This window comes from Megalops cyprinoides, chromosome 2 (genome assembly GCF_013368585.1).
Source record: "Megalops cyprinoides isolate fMegCyp1 chromosome 2, fMegCyp1.pri, whole genome shotgun sequence".
Lineage (NCBI taxonomy): Eukaryota > Metazoa > Chordata > Actinopteri > Elopiformes > Megalopidae > Megalops > Megalops cyprinoides.
In genome coordinates, this window is record NC_050584.1 from 32,826,402 (window position 1) to 32,842,473 (window position 16,072).

The 16,072-nt window shown below is 43.2% G+C and overlaps 1 protein-coding gene across 1 annotated transcript in view; it reads right to left on the minus strand.

Moving 5' to 3' along the window:
- LOC118772991 (zinc finger FYVE domain-containing protein 9-like) overlaps positions 1-16,072 on the minus strand; it is a 29,871-nt gene that overhangs the window by 11,036 nt on the left and 2,763 nt on the right. Inside the window, exons 2-10 of the mRNA XM_036521709.1 lie at positions 11,194-11,291; positions 9,267-9,374; positions 6,042-7,606; positions 4,430-4,529; positions 3,846-4,016; positions 2,634-2,797; positions 2,173-2,296; positions 1,844-1,966; positions 1,254-1,409 (exon numbers count right to left, since the gene is read on the minus strand). Coding sequence (XP_036377602.1) covers positions 1,254-1,409; positions 1,844-1,966; positions 2,173-2,296; positions 2,634-2,797; positions 3,846-4,016; positions 4,430-4,529; positions 6,042-7,606; positions 9,267-9,336 — 2,473 coding nt within the window. The 5' untranslated portion in view covers positions 9,337-9,374; positions 11,194-11,291. The remainder of the gene's footprint in view (positions 1-1,253; positions 1,410-1,843; positions 1,967-2,172; positions 2,297-2,633; positions 2,798-3,845; positions 4,017-4,429; positions 4,530-6,041; positions 7,607-9,266; positions 9,375-11,193; positions 11,292-16,072) is intronic.

The window sequence follows — 16,072 nt, forward strand, 5'->3', positions numbered from 1 at the left end:
TACAGCCAAACAGTGCACTGCAAATACAATTAATATAATAATGCAGATCAGAAATATATTGCAATAAACCAAAATGACAATAATTTACATATTTAAAGAATAGCTAAAAAGATATTCTAATAAAATATTTCTCAATATAAACATTTTTGTATGGTTTAATCCTTGCTACTTTTAAAATGAAAGGTTGATCATTGACTGAGCTGGCTCACTAACTTGCTAGCTTTTATGAAAATGCACCAAATTTGCTACATAGTTAATAAGGTTGAAGATGAATTTGTCTTGTAAGCTCACTGGTTATCAGCTTATCAGCTAGCTAGTGTAGATGAAATTAATTTGACTGAAAATACTGAAAATATACCATTGAAAATGCTTAGTAATTGTATGCGTATATATTCATATGTTTTCTCAGTCAAGGCAGAAAAGCACAATGTGATTTGTGCTAAATTTCAAGGTAATTTAGGCAAGTTTAATTGTTTGTGTGTATGATCTGGAGACTTGCTAAATTGAAAAACTGCATATTTTAGAAACTGATTCACTAAACAGCTTCTTATTCCATGGCACACTTGAGAACCACTGGTCTAACTTTTGGGTTGTACACAAGATTCATTAAGAACTTTAATGAATCAAAGAACTAAGAACTCTCTTAAAATGCAGTCTCCTACCAGTGACCTTACATATCTCCAATGAATTTATCCAAGTCCACTTACACAGCTTCTCTGTTGACCCAAACAGGCTATACTGACATCGCAAGAGAAAGAAAGACAGAGGAATCAAAGAATGTGACCAATGAGGTTCAAGGTGGCTTGGGCTTGTAAACTAAATGTAGATCTATCATCAAATGTAGATCTATCTATCAAATCTGTAACATGTTTGAGATACAGATCTGTGGAAGCATGTTTACAACCAATTCTGTGTACTACGAGCCTAGACTTACACTGTAATCAAATATCTGTGCTTCTTCCATCCATCATGTCGGTGCAGTTTGCCCCTTACGTAACTAGTTCCAGAAGCATTTAACAGGATCTGACTCTGCCGCGGCCTGCAATGTGAAGCTGCAAACAGTGTTTAGCTTTGAGGCGGGGTTAAGCATCCGGAGTGACAATACTGTTAGAGCGGCACAGAGAGGAGGGCGCGGGTGACTATCTGACGTTTCACAATGTAACAGCAATGTTGACGTAACGTTCCGCATCTGCCGCAGTGAAAGGGGAGCGCTCCTCTAGGGGTGGGACTGCAGAGTCAGCAGCCTCTCTCACCTGCGAGGGCCTCCTGGTAGAGCTGCACAAAGTGGCTGAAGATGTCCTTGGGGATGCTCTTCTCGTCAGGCAGGCACTGCAGCAGCACCACCACCTCCGCCTGCCCCACCGCGTGCATGCCCTTCGTGGTCACGCACCAGCACTTCCTGTTCACATCTGCGGGGAGAGATGGCCAGAGCAGGGCCTGTTATCGCTCAAGAGCCGGATGCAGCAGAGGGCAGCGGTTTGCACACGAGACCACAGCATACACTAAATCATCCATTTATGTACCAAGCCTCTTACTCAGCATCACACCAAGACACACTGGTTTTGCTGTTTACTGTCTTCTGAGCCACCTCCTGGAAGAACTAACCCTCATCTTTATCATAGCTATTTTAAATCACCCCATTTTGTCATCAAGACATGTCAATCTTTTTTTCTTTCAATTACTGAACTTTCCAAGTATAACTGAAAATGTTCTGATCAGCACTCTTCCCAGAAATCACATAATGATCCTTTATTAAACTTCTGTTTTCTTTGGGTTGGTTACTGAAACTGTCCAGGTCTGCAGTAAAATTTACAGACAAGTAGTGATGAACTGATGCACTTACAGTTTACCAGCTTGACCATGGCCAGCAGGTTGGCGTTGAGGACAAACACCAGGGGGTCCGGCCCACCCTCCTCCAGCTGCTGCATCAACAAAATCTCTGAAGGCCGTTCCTCTACCGCATAGTCTGGCAGGGGTGACAGAGAGTGCAGGTCACCCCACCTACGCTTTACACGCACAACCCACACTTACACCCGCTCGCTCTCGGCATCTCCTCTGCACAAAGCAAAGCAGTGTGTCTGGGCAAATCCCAGGAGTCCCCTGCACACACATGGACACAGGGGGCAGCAGAAGGTCAGGATGAACAAGCACCTGTGAGCTGGCTCCCCGTACCTCCTTTGATGCCGGTGGAGATGAGAATGGGAGGGAGCCCGTCTGCGGGGATCAAATTGACGGAGCTCCCCACTGGGCTCCCTGCTGGAGCTCCCACACCCTGGGCAGGGGGCACGGGGTCAGTCTGCAGGGGGAACAGTGGTGGGACACGTTACCGTGAGGGTACAGAAAAGACACATACCTTAGACATAATATCTTCACCACAGGAAGTCATTACCTGTCCATAAGGGTTTGATGGAGTTTTTAAACCTGGCGTTCCACTGCAAAGAGTTTCTGCAAGTATTATTTATCCTATATTACTTTTTCATTGCTAAAACTACATGTGAAAAAGCAGTAGGACATTTCAGTATCTTCCCTTTTTCCTTTATGCTCAGTAAGCATCATCGCAAGCATAGACTATTGCAGATATACACCTGTACACTACATTTCTGAACACAAAGAGCAATCAAAGCGGAAGTTACCCCTGGAACATCGGCTGCTGGAGGTTTGCCAGAGTCATGGGACACGGTCAGAGGGCCTGAGGGGGCAGGAATGCTGGCCGGCATCTTGGAGGAGTCAGCCACTTCCCCATTGGGCAGGATCCCATCAGCAAACCACACCCTCTTTTGATCCCGGGACAGGGTTCCTGTGGCAGAGAGAGGTATTGGTGATAGAGAGAGGAGCTAGAGGTACATCTATCACTACTGAGCTGACCATGTATTTACCATGTATCTACTGTTTGTGACCAAGTATCACACCGCCCAAAACAATGTACAGGATGAAGCTCATTTTTAGATATAATATTGCATTACATTTTTGATTAGCAGATGCTCAGATTTCCATTTTTACATGTTATCCATTCATATACCTGGACTTTTACTTAGAAAATTCAGGTGCAGTGCCTTGCTCAAGGGTACATCAGCAGGGGCCCACCTGGGAATCACAATGGCAACATTTTGGACATTCTATTGCTCTTGGAAGTGGAAGAAATGGAATAAAACGGAACCAGAGTAATTCTCACAGAACATAAGCACAAGCTAAATGTATCACTACAGCATTCTGAGCCCACCATCCTTTTAAGAGATGCTAAGGAGGAGTTAATGCAGTTGCAATCAAACTAAATCACATTTTGTATTTGGAAAATATAAACTACCCTGCCTCCCCTTTGAAGCAAGCAGTGGGTGGTTGCTCAGATATGCTACTGAATTTGAAGACAAATGGACCAGTCAGCACTCTGTTTAGCTGCAAAGCATTGGGAATTTTTTTTATTTTTTATTTTCAAACTTTGCACGTATGCAACAGACTTATTTAATCAGACCACTGACTTGTATACTATGTTCTGATGATGTATTTTCATGTAAGGTTGAAAACACGATTATCTGGTGATGACTCCTTTCTTGATGTAAACAGTCCCTAATGGACAACCTCTCTCTCAGATGCTAACCTTAAACTATTTTGCATATTTAACCTCTGCATATTTTATTGCCATTACCCAGACTAAGAAATATGTTCTTGTTCACATTGGACAGAGGGCCTAACACATTATCATTCGGCTGTTACTTCCATCATAATAGCTTGCAGTCAGCCTATGGACACGTCCACTTTCTGGGTCAAGAGTGCCATATTGGAGTGGCTACCGGCCGTGAGCATGCCTGCAAGTCTAGCCAATGCGTGTATCATTGGACTCGGGTTACCTTCTGCCCCCGGGTGCTTGAGAACACCGACAGGCACCATGACGGTGGGTGGGGGTGAGCTGAGCACCCCGGAGGCCTGGGCCTGCTGCAGCGGGGGGATGGTGGAGCAGTACTCGGCAGGGTTGTTGGGGTTGGGGCTCTGGTTAGAGGCATTCACAATGTTCTCCCAGGCTAGAGGCGAGGGGTGGCAAGAGAGATGGTTACTGACCATAAATTCAAATATATCTGCAAAATTAGCTGGACCGCAGTGACATGAAGCTGGGGTGAGTGACGAGGAGGTCATCATTTGAAATGTTTGACTTGAGACTCCCACTCCTTAGTGTATGACACTTAACCCACTGTGGTCCTGAACAAAATCAGCTGCATGTATACATCTTACATTTCAATTAATTCAACTGCCTGTTAAGAAATGAGAATAAAAGAAACTAAAATGGCTTTTCACTAGTCAACTAGTAAGCTGATGAAGTAAATCCAGTATTAACTAAAGCAGTCAAACCAACACCTGAGTACTTCTCGAAACTGAGTACTTCTCAACTGTCAATTGATGGTGTGGTATTCAAGTGACCGTTGCCTCCGATACTCACTGCTCATCAGCACAGAGTGACAGGTAATGCAGACGCGCGCTTCTTTCCTGTCCATGTACATCAGCCGATACTTCAGACTGCAGCAGGTCGCACAGAACACCTGTACACACCACACAGGGAGCTGTCCATAACCATTCCCTGGGATTTTACAGTACCAACCACTGCCCTCAACAATATGCCATAGGATCCCGCAGTTCTCCCCAGTTAACCATGTAACACCCCACCCCCCAAATTTATCTACTACACAAATAATCCTATAATCACTATGCCATCTCGTCTCGGTCCAGAGAGGGTTAGCTGAAGGTTTTAAGAGAAGTGGAAAACCTGCTGGAAGGGCCCGAATCAAAGCCAGGACAGGGAGCCCTTGTCCGTGCTTTACCAACTGGTCTTTATTGCTCAACAACACACAAAGGACCAGGGTGCCCGACAGCCTTGGGATTTATGGGTTCAGTGGGACAGAAAAATGAATGCCGGGACAAGCGGTGGGGTGAGGTTTATGGCGCTTGGCTGCCGGAGACAGATGGCACGCGAGCGACCCGGGCGCGGAGCTGCCTGCGACAGCACACGGTGGAGGAGGGCTCAAGGAGAAACGGCGACGAGCACATCCCCGCTCTGGGCCCGTAAGGGGCACAGTCAAGGAGATCAGCACATTCCCAAGCACAGCCTCAACCGAGGAGCAGAGGATGCTGGGACAGAGAAGACCAGGACAAGGAGGCGGGTGTTACAAGCCTTGGAAATGGCTCTGCTCAGAACCCGCCTGCATGCTACTGATCGTCAGTGAGGATGGAAAAATAAAAGACAAGAAGGGAAAGTCACACTCTCATTCACTCAGTTACACATGTGCCTTTTATGGAGTATAAGAAGGGATTTAATGACAGATACAATAAAATGCTTGCAAAAATCAAAAAATCGATTTAGAAAAATACCCACAAAGCGCACGCGCAAACGCGCACACACACACACACACACACACACACACACACACACACACACACAGTTTGAGACAACAAATACTCAAGCGCCTAACAGAAAGTCAATAGTCAGAGACACTGCGGCAGGCTAAGTATGGGAGGAACATACTGTAATTGAGAACGCTAAATCAATATCAAACCCTCCCTGAATCTAATGAGACTTTCTCCCCATCTTGGAGACAGATCCTGTAAGCTCCAGTGGGCCTGAGCAGCCTGTGCCACTGTGTTCCTGAACAAAACATCTGTTTATCACCATGAGTAATTAGGAATACTTCCAATAGCCTTCCCACTACTTACACAGCACCTTCAGCCAATCACATGGAAATCCACCACAAAGACATCTGTTCTTCACCATTGTTGTCAGCAATTTTTTGCAGAACACTTTAGTCAGTGATGTCAGTTTATAAAAAGTTGTGCCTAAACATATCAACTGGTGCTTGTCAAAAAAATTTCAAAAGACTCTTATACTTTTGAAGTTAATATTTACATACAAATACTACATTATATTTACAAATACTTTTACACTACTATTCACAGCGTACTTTCTTTAAAAATCTTCCATTTTATTGTGTTATGGACATCACTAAACACATTGACTGGTACACACAAACCCAGAAAGACATGTTAAAGACCCCGCTTACCTTCCCACAGGCTCGACAGTGGTGCCTCCGCTTGGTGAAGGTGAACTTGACCTCACACTTCATGCAGATGGGTGCCTGAGAGTCAGGGACCCACACAGGGGCCACCTCCCCCAGGGCGCTGAATGGCTTTTTGGACAAGAGCCCAAGGTGCCCAGCTTGAACGTCATTATCCGGGCCCTCAAGGGGCAGCAGCAGAGATGGCATGAGGTCCCTGCCTGAGTCAAACCCTCCTGCCCCACTCTCTCCATTCATCCTGGTGAGGCCCGGGTCCTCCCCATGCTCATCAGCACAGGATATTTCAGCACCAGTTTCGCACTGTGACTCCAGGTTCTTGTTCTTGCCATGGGAGCCCAGCTCATTTAAGACCTGGCCCAACAAAAGCCTGGGGGTTAGCAGCTTCATGGTGACAGACTGTTTAGGCCGCGCCCCTCCATATGGGGTGCTAACGGGTTGGAGATGGCCGTCAGCCAGTGTCTGGGACCTGGCTCCTGCTTCTACTCCACACACCTCTGAGCCATGGGTCTGCTCGCTGGACTCCAGCTTGCTCTCCTCCATCTCCTTTTCCTCCGTCACAGAGTCCTCCTTTGATGGGGGAGTCTGGGAGGCTCTGTCATCCTCTATGAAACCCAACGACTCCACATCACAACCCCTGGGGAGGGAGTGAACTGGAGAGGAATCTCTCTGAAATTTCATGTCCCCTAATGAGAGTGTCTGCTGTTGCAATGACAGATAATCTATACCAGGGATCTGGGTTTCTTCGTGTTCATTCAGTTCCACTATGCCTCCGTTTACAATATTCTCTGGTGGCATGGAGTCCAAGTCCTTGCTGTCTCCTCCTACTGACTCCATAACATCTCTGTGTTTGACCCAAGGAGAAGAAGGCTTCTTCCCAACATCTAGATCATGGTTCCCCTTTGGTGACCCAGTGATGCTGTCATAACTGTGTAACTGCTCCACCTCGTTCAGAGTGAGGTCTTTCACTCTGAGTGAACTGAGCATCCTCTTCTCATCTTCAAGGGAATAGTGAGATTCTTTAAAACAGCTGTCCTTCATTTCCATGGGACAGCTAAGATCTTCCAAAGGAGCACTGAGAATGTAGTATGACTCTGGGATTCTTATTTGGTTTACTGGGGGAGAGTCTTCAGAGAAACCTTCCCCACTATCTGGCTCCTCAGAGCAGCCATTCAGGTCTAAGCAGCCGTTCTCCAGGGCTGGTGAAAGACTCCCTGAGTCTGGCCTCTGGACTGCACTGCTGGGGGACACCGTGACGGGCACCTCGCCCTGGCTGCTCACCAGCTTGCCGATGTTGGGCTGAGGGAACAGGGGCCTTGTGCTGATCCAGGCCTCGGGCTCCAGGGTGGACTCCTGCCCATTCCTGTTGGTGAGGTCTTCCCCAGCCCCACAGAGGCCCTCCCTAAGGGGCTTGACGCTCATAGGGGGAGGATCCTGGTGGCGCAGGTCCTCATCTGTATGCCCAATGGCAGGGTTCAGGGACAACAGATGGGTAGACGGGGCCAGAATGTGGGTCCACTTTGCATCAGAAAGGGGTGGAGTGTCTGTCTCATCTGTTGACCGAATGATGAACAGATTAATCACTGTTGCGGAAGTGGAACAATAAATGTTCCATTATGTACAAAGATATTTGTGTAAGCTAGTCTCAAACACTTCCACATAAAATAACAAGCATGTTACAGATTCTGAGTGAAGAAACTCTCACTTTCCATGGTGAATGCATTTATACCACAGCCTGTGATATACAATCATATGACCAAAGTGAAAAGTAAGGCTATATAAAACACAGAGTAGAGTTCTACACATGCAGTGGGTGTTGGCCCTGTTTCTGGGTATATCTGACTGTTCCCTCTTGCTCAGCCTTACCAGTCTAGCCCTCTGTTCTTCCTGCTCCATCCTGAGCATCCTGCCCTGTCCGCTTGCACCCTCCCCCCTTGCCTCCAGTCCAATCAGCCATTCCTTCCTACTCCTCTGCCTCTCCTGACCACGCCCTCAGCAGTCATCCTATTCTCGCCCCAGGACTCATCAACCTGCATGTGTCTCAGAAAGGGAGCGGACATTCTGTGCTGCACACAGCACTCCTCTTTTTCCACGTTGATGAGTGTAAGCTTATCTGCATCCTTTTAGTGCCATTCTCCTATTTTCTAACCCAGAACTGCTCCCCTCCCTGTTTCGTGTCACCCGTGTCAGGGGAGCAGACGTGCAGAAAAACACTCACACGCAGACTGTACACTACTCCCACCTACACAGAGAGGAGACGGGTGTAAAGCCATGCAGTGCAGTGTTAATTACAAGCAGGAACAGAATAACTTGGCTTTACATCAAGAACAGAGAGAATCTATTGGGAAAAATAGCACTGCAACAACAGCTCAGTCATATTGAAACTACACCAGCACTTTCAGATGCTGAATGTCACCAGCACATCAAAATGACTACTTAATATCTTTGCCAGAACATAAGGCATTTGTGCTGTGATGTAGGAGGGATCCAAAACATAATCATCGAAACTTAACGCTAAGATCTACCTATATCCTACTGTATGTTTTATTATAAACCAAACTGACATAGGTCACATTTCCCATATGTCTTGCCAAAACAGAAAACACTGCTCATTGTTAACATCCACTCCACCCTGTCAGAGAATCTGGTAGTCCTCATTCTAAAGGCGAAACAGCCTCATTTAAGAGTGCTTACCTGCTGACTCCCTTCAAACATCACGGTATGATGCTACTGTGTTTAACAGTACTGCTCACAAAGACATTAGGCATACAGCAGAGGGTTTTCAGCAGCTGTACGCTTAATGAGATTCTGATCATTTCTCCATGACTGCCTTTTTCACACAAAAGAAGCAAAGTGAATTTCTGGATCATTAACGTCACCCTTCATCCTCCAAAAAAGCTTTAGTACTTAATACAGTTCTTTTTCCCCAACATGTATTACTTTAAATTTACATCAGAAGTCTCCACTACAGTCCGCTACACTGTTCTTAGTTAATAAGCAATGTAACCACTATGACTTCCATGGTGATCCAAAGAGACGATCTACACACATATGATTGTTTGACAGATCTAGACACAGTTCCAGAAAAATAAAGTGCTGAGTGTTATGAGTGTGAACAACTGACAAGGGAAAGTTCCTTTTTTTCCGAGAGGGTGGCCATCCCTCTGCCTCATGTCCATGAGGGCTGAGCTACTGTGACCCTAGGCCACTCACCTTCGTTCTGCTCAAATTCATCCAGCACCTTGTCTAGGTTAAAGGCTTCCGCCTGGAAGTAGTTCTCCATGGGTCAGGAAGCTCCACCCTGCCGAATGCTGTGTGGACCTGTGGGGCAGAGGGGAACGCAGGTCAGGGAGATGATCCATCTAGAAGATTAGGAACAAGAAAGAGTTTACGGGAGCCACTGCATTAAGGCCAGGTTGAGGCAGGTCACAGGGTAAACTCCACCGTCATCAGTGCTGACCATAAGCCCCTCACTGACCAAATGCTAACCATTGTGAAATCAGTGAAGCTACATAGAGGGCTTCAGGAAAGACACCGTATTGACATACTGCTCTCTGTAGAAAATGCATCTATATGTGCATTACTGAGAAGTACAGAGTCAGCATTAGGAGTCTGCATGCATACTCCAGCATCTAGACCACACACTAAAATCTGCTAATTAAAAAGGTCAGCAAAAAAGACTTTTTGCAGGTGAGTATTCATTGGGGTTCTCTCTGCAGAAGTGCTTTAGTCAAACCATCCTCCTTGTAGATGACACAAGTACTACTCTAAGCCCTGCGAGTGGGTGAGCTGATGTTCTGTTACTTGGTGTGTCCTTTACTATATAGTTCACTTTCTAATATTCCAAGTTGGAACTTGTTCTCATTTTCAGTTTAAATTCTGATCAAATTATCCTAAAACTCCTTTCCCAGTAAAATACTAATATCTGTTTTCAAAAAATGAAGATATGAAAAATATTATCATAAGGACGCCCTGCATAATATGATTTCTGGACAACAAATCCATGTTACATAAACAAGCTGTTCAAGACCCAAATAAAAAAAAAGGTCTATTATGCACATCTTTGTGCTTAGTACATATGGGACACTTGCGTTTTCAGTATGGGCAGCCAGACTGAATTAGCAAAAAATAGCACTCCTATCCCCAAATGTAACTTCATCCCAATAACCTGCTCCTGGAACAGAGCCACAGACCTCACAGGAGGATAAGTGATTATAATCACTGGCCCACAGAGAGCGCATGTGACCTACATCCTGGAAGTCGGGGAACACACACTAGGCTCTTTTTACCACACACTACACTACAGACATTATCTTTTTATATCACATTAAAAACTATAACAAAATATGGCTATGTTGGATATCAACAGTACCATACACCAATTGATATACAAAATTAAGTTCCAGTGATGGAAGACATTGTATCCGAAAACATTTACAGAGTCTGTTTAACAAAACTCCATTCTCACGATATTCTACAACTCTTAAATATTACACATACAATTTGCTTTTATTAATGGACAACTGAATTAATGGACAAAAATTTAAATGTCATACGCTTTATGATATGTATCAAATGCTTATAGGGACAATTGAGCATTCTGAAAAGTGTCCTGTAAGACAACCTGATCCCCCTCCTACAAGCCAGACTTCAGATCATAATGACAAAGACATACAAAACCCTGTCAAAGACTGAGTGATATGCTAGACAACTAAAATGGATCTAGAAATCATGTTCATGGTTCCTTTAAATTACAGATGACTGGCTGAAGGAGCAAACCTTTTACATCTATCCCCATCATGGACAAAAAACAAACTGAAGATGTTTTTCAATGTGACTCTTTTTGTATTGAAGTTACTAGAGCTATCAAAGGCAAGCTCTTTACAAGGTATTGTTTTTCTTCTTTTCAAAGAGCTGTGGCAGGTACTAAGGCTGACTTTCCATGATAAAAGCGCTAGCTGTGCTAAATGCTGGTTTACAGTTGATTTTTGAGCAATGGTGGCCTTTACATGGAGCTGTTAAACTTCACCATAAATGAAAGGAAAGGGAAGACTGCAGACTGAGGAGAAGGTGTGGACCACAGGACCAAGGTGCTGACGCTGCGATTGAACAGGGGCTGACTGTTGGGCGTTTCACTCACCTGCTCCCAGATCCTCTTCAGCAGTATCAGGGGAATGCACTGAGGCCACTATCCAGGATGTCACTCCCTCCAGTCACATATAGTCCTGGTACCCATTCCTGCAACAGGAAATGGTGAGCAGCCACTACAGGATGCGAAGTGGCCTGGGAAAGGAGGTGTCTGGAGTGACAGCGCTGACACGACCACACATAATCAGAAAGACTACTTAAAAGTACATGAAGTACAAGAGACTGCAGTCTGTGGCAGTCATGTGTCCAGCAATTTAACTTGCTTGTAACCATTACAGCAAGGACTCTTCCTAAGAGTGGTTTTGTCTAAAGAAGTCCTGTACATGAGTACATGGGCCATGAAGCCAAAGGCCAAAGAAGGACATAAAGTTAACTCAGAATACAGCACTTCATGTAAGCTTGTACATACAACTTTAAGCACTACACTGCCAATACCTGAAAGTGTTACTTGGCAATGGCCACTCACTATTTGCATACACTGAGCCACTGAGACCTTTGCATTGCAGGATTGCTATGTGCTATGGTGCTGGTGGTCACATAGCTAAGAAAAAGCCACATCATGGGTACACCCGTCCACTGACTTGACAGCTGATTTGATATCAGTGAAATGGCAGTTTGTAACAGAAGGAAGCTTTACCTTCATCCCAAAACAAAACAAACCACGAAGAATGCACACCAGGTACCAAAAAACTAAATGCTTTACACATTCACATGCACAATCTGTCGCTTCACGTTTTGTAGTAGTTCTTAATAGAGCACTGACTGATTGTTAACAGATATTACTGCTCATTTATTAAGCTGCAGAAGTTCCTGAGAAGATTCTCCCCAGGTCTGGTCTTTGTTTATTAAGATATGATATGACTCAGCAGCACTGATGTTAATCAGAAAATTCTGCTACCGCTATGGCTCAAGGCATTTCACTCCACAAAGACTCCATCCATATGCTACACAGCCAAACCATTTTCCTCTTCCCTGAAGTTCTTTATTTTGAAATTTTGCCTTTCGTCATGTGTCCTCAGGTCCTACTGGTTTTTAGAAGCACTCGTACTGCGACTGCCACACAGCACCTTGCACACTTAACAATTATGTAGCTTTGGGAACGCCAAATTTCTGGGAAAAAGTACCAAAAAAATGAGGTCAGCAGTCATTTGTCTGTAGTTTCTAATTTTTAAATGCTATTTTATAGTAATAGCTTCAGGGGAGCTAAAGACCTTTTCAGCCTTTGTTTGTGTTTTCTCCCAGTGCTTTAATCTATCAACAAACACCACACACATCAATTTGCACCTCACTGTTCTTTAAGACTTCTGTCATTTCACAGTCACACAGTAAGTGTCACAACAAGAAAAATATATATGTAAAAAATGTGGATATTTAAATATACACATATCTATGACTTATTACATTAGTATATTTAATATATATTTAATATATAAGTATATTTCCCTTTTCTTGGGAAAAAAGTTCTAGTCTGTTATTTCCCTGAAAATATCATGTGAATGAAATTTTTTTTTGCTTTACTCGGTTGTCCATTAGTACTCAATAGTGCAGAAATCACTTTATAAAATAATAATTCTAATTATTGTTCCTATTGGTCAATTTGCATTTCAGTTGTTTACCATCTTTCAACAAGAGAATAGTTCTTACAGTAGGCCAGCAAATGAACTCAAATGGGTAACGTTAATATGAAATAAACAAAACGTTTGACGTCTCAAAAGCCAGCTTCTTACCTAGCCTGTTCACTGGCTTACTAGCAAATCCAGCAGCACCATTTAGATAATGTTAAAAAGTTACTATAAGTATCATAACAAGCCAAGTACTATTTTCAGTGGCAGCTTCACATAGGTTCCATAAAATGAGTTAATTTTGGTCTCTCTCCTTACTTTGTGTAGATAAGCAAAGTTCAGCCAATTATTGATCCATTTTATTAAAGAGACATGGCACTGAAAGCGGCAGTACATCGTGGATGTTGGCAGATGTAACAGATGCATGTTGCACTGTTACATTACAACTTGCTATGCACTTGCATGCTATACTGCTGCCTAATGAAAAATAGATTTAGAGCTATTTTAATATTTTCAACATTTTTAATACGACTTACTCTCCTGTCCCAATGATATTTTGTTACTTCAATCCCATTCTTGTTGTTATTGAATATTTTACATTTTTATGGTTTCCAAGGCTGCTGCAAAGTAAATACCCAAGCACCAGGAGAACAAGTCAGATGAGGCTTGTATCCCCAGGTGAGTCCATGTATTCCAGCGAACCCCTTAAGTATTATAAACTTTAAGGGACGTTTTTCATATACGGGCATGAGAACATATCTGTCTGTTTTGAATGTCTAATGTTACTGTGTGTCAAAAGGGTTGTAAATATGAGGAATTTATTTTAATCTGATCCCAGATCGGCCATTAGCTTGTTGTAACAAACATTTTCTTTCCACTTGAATAGCCAGTGAGCAGTTGTTTTATTATATAGGTCTATTATTTCTTATTACAATTTCTGGTTATTTTAATTGACTGAGTCTTAATACTGAGACGGGGCTTGTACCCCCTAGAGACCCAAAGTGCTTGCTGTATGAGCAATAATTAAGATCATCTAGTTGAATCATTATCAATGTCTGCCTGTCTTTGTTGGAGTCAATGCTAGTTAGCTGCCACCATTCAACATCACAATACAACACAATGCACAGACTTTACTATCACTACAGGTCATTGAGCAGGAGTTTTATTACTTTAGAAGACTGATAATAAAGCTAGGCACTGGAAAATTGCCAGAATTTATTGTTAAAAAGATCTCATCTCACATGTTAAAGTGTTGACTTTTAAATGTCTCCTATAGCAGAAACATACTGGCAATTAGTATTGACATTAACATGAAATGAATGTACACCTTTTTATCAACTGCGTTTTAGTTACTTCAAATTTAAGGGTAACTATGTGTTTCTGGGTTTGGACTATCTTCTCCCTTAACAGCCACTACTGAGAGGAGACAACTGGGCAATTCTAAATCATTTGTACAATAATTCACCTTTTTCAAATCTAAGTACTGGAACAGAATTCTCCTAATTTGTAATGACTGGCTGTACAGAAGACTGTACTTAAGGCAACAAAAATCTAAATCAAAGATTATTGCTTGGGTTAACAAGAGACAGACATCTGTGACATCTCATACCATTCTGAAATTTTTACATTAACAAAAGAACTGGTATTTCAGCAAACATGGCAATAACAATGCAGAACAGAGGTGCTATAAATTATTTTGACTGTAGCAGTAAGTTCATGTGTGGCTGATCATGACAATATCTAGTCTGATTTCTTGTCAAGAGGAATTCAAAATGATCTGCTTTTGGTCCAAGATGATTTGGAATGCCACCACAACAGAGGGCTCCAGAACTGAAGAAGAACCACGGTGAGTGGGGACAAACCTCAATACCCTGTTTCACCTTTTTGATATGAACTTGCTTCTCATGGCTGAAAAGTGGCCTTACTGTACTTGGTGTTTACTTCATCGGACGATAAGATACAGCTACTATGAGATCTGTCTGACTGTGTTGTTGACTTGTTTCGTCAAGAGTTAGGCTGCTTCCGTTCAGTTGAGATGAGACTAATAAACTGCCTGGCTGGCCTCTTGCAGACTCCTGTCTGGATTTGTTGGCAGGCACATTCACCAGGCCTTGTTATGACTGGCCTGCTGCTTACAATGTCATTCTGGAAATCAGGGCTGCTCAAACCCTGGACACACCACCAGAATCTATCCTTATTAAGATTTAATTACTCTGCGCTTCCCTGAATAATTCAGCTCTGCATAAAATAAGTGATGGTGCAGTATTTTTAGCATTTTGTCTGAGGTTCAGGTTATCTCAACCTATCTCTGTGTAGCCATTTCCAGCACCCAACCTAGTTTTGATTTCCATACGTTCTTTATTTGAAATAAAGCTAGTTTAGAAATTATTCAAGGCATACCATGGCTTGTTCTAAAGACAGACAAAACATTGCCATGTTCTACTGACCTGTGGAAAAATAACCACACCTGTGCTTGACACATGTAATTGGAAAATGTAATTACTGTAGTGATAAAAAATTGAAGTGCACTGCGCAGAATTTTCCCATTGGGGCACGCTTTGAACATCATCCCAAAGAGTAAGCTTTGACTTACGCACCAGAGTTTAGGGCTGTGTTAAAAACGGTTTTGTAGTTTCCAAGTAGCTCAGTGCCCAAGGTGTTTGCTTTGAAGTGAAGCTGAGCTGTGCTCTACAACCTGGGTTTTTTCTGTCAGGGGACAAGGGTGAGTAGGTTGGCCAGAGGTTTGACCATCTCATCACACACAAAAAACCCCGCTAGTCAGTTGGGCGCCTGTGGGTCTGCCTATATAAACCTGCACATTGTCTTCCTCCAATCGTGCAGACTTAGTGCGGGGACTGTGGTGTGAAAAGAAGTGGTGATAGGTAGCATGTGTTTTGCAGGAGAGCACATGTCTGCACTCTCCTGGATTTTTAGAGGGGGGTTGTAGCCATGAGCGGCATCTCTATGATACAGCTGCGTATTCCAAATGGGGAGACAAAGGGGAAAAAAAAACCTTTGGGAAGTCTAAATTTTAAAAAAAATTAATTTGCAGAATCCTTATGCTGACCAATTCAATTATTCTCCATGTTCAAAGATTAGGGTAAGTGGACTATAAATGATGGTAAAGTGACACACTGAAAAATTTTACCTACAAAGACCACCTACAGTAGCTTTCAAATTTTAAAATGCTAAACACGTGAACTCAGTACTAAGTTTCTTACAGAATATGCAATGACTACCTAGTTACAATAAGCCAACAAGTGATGTCTGGAAAACTGTACTTAATATTCACCTGCGTGACATGTGAAA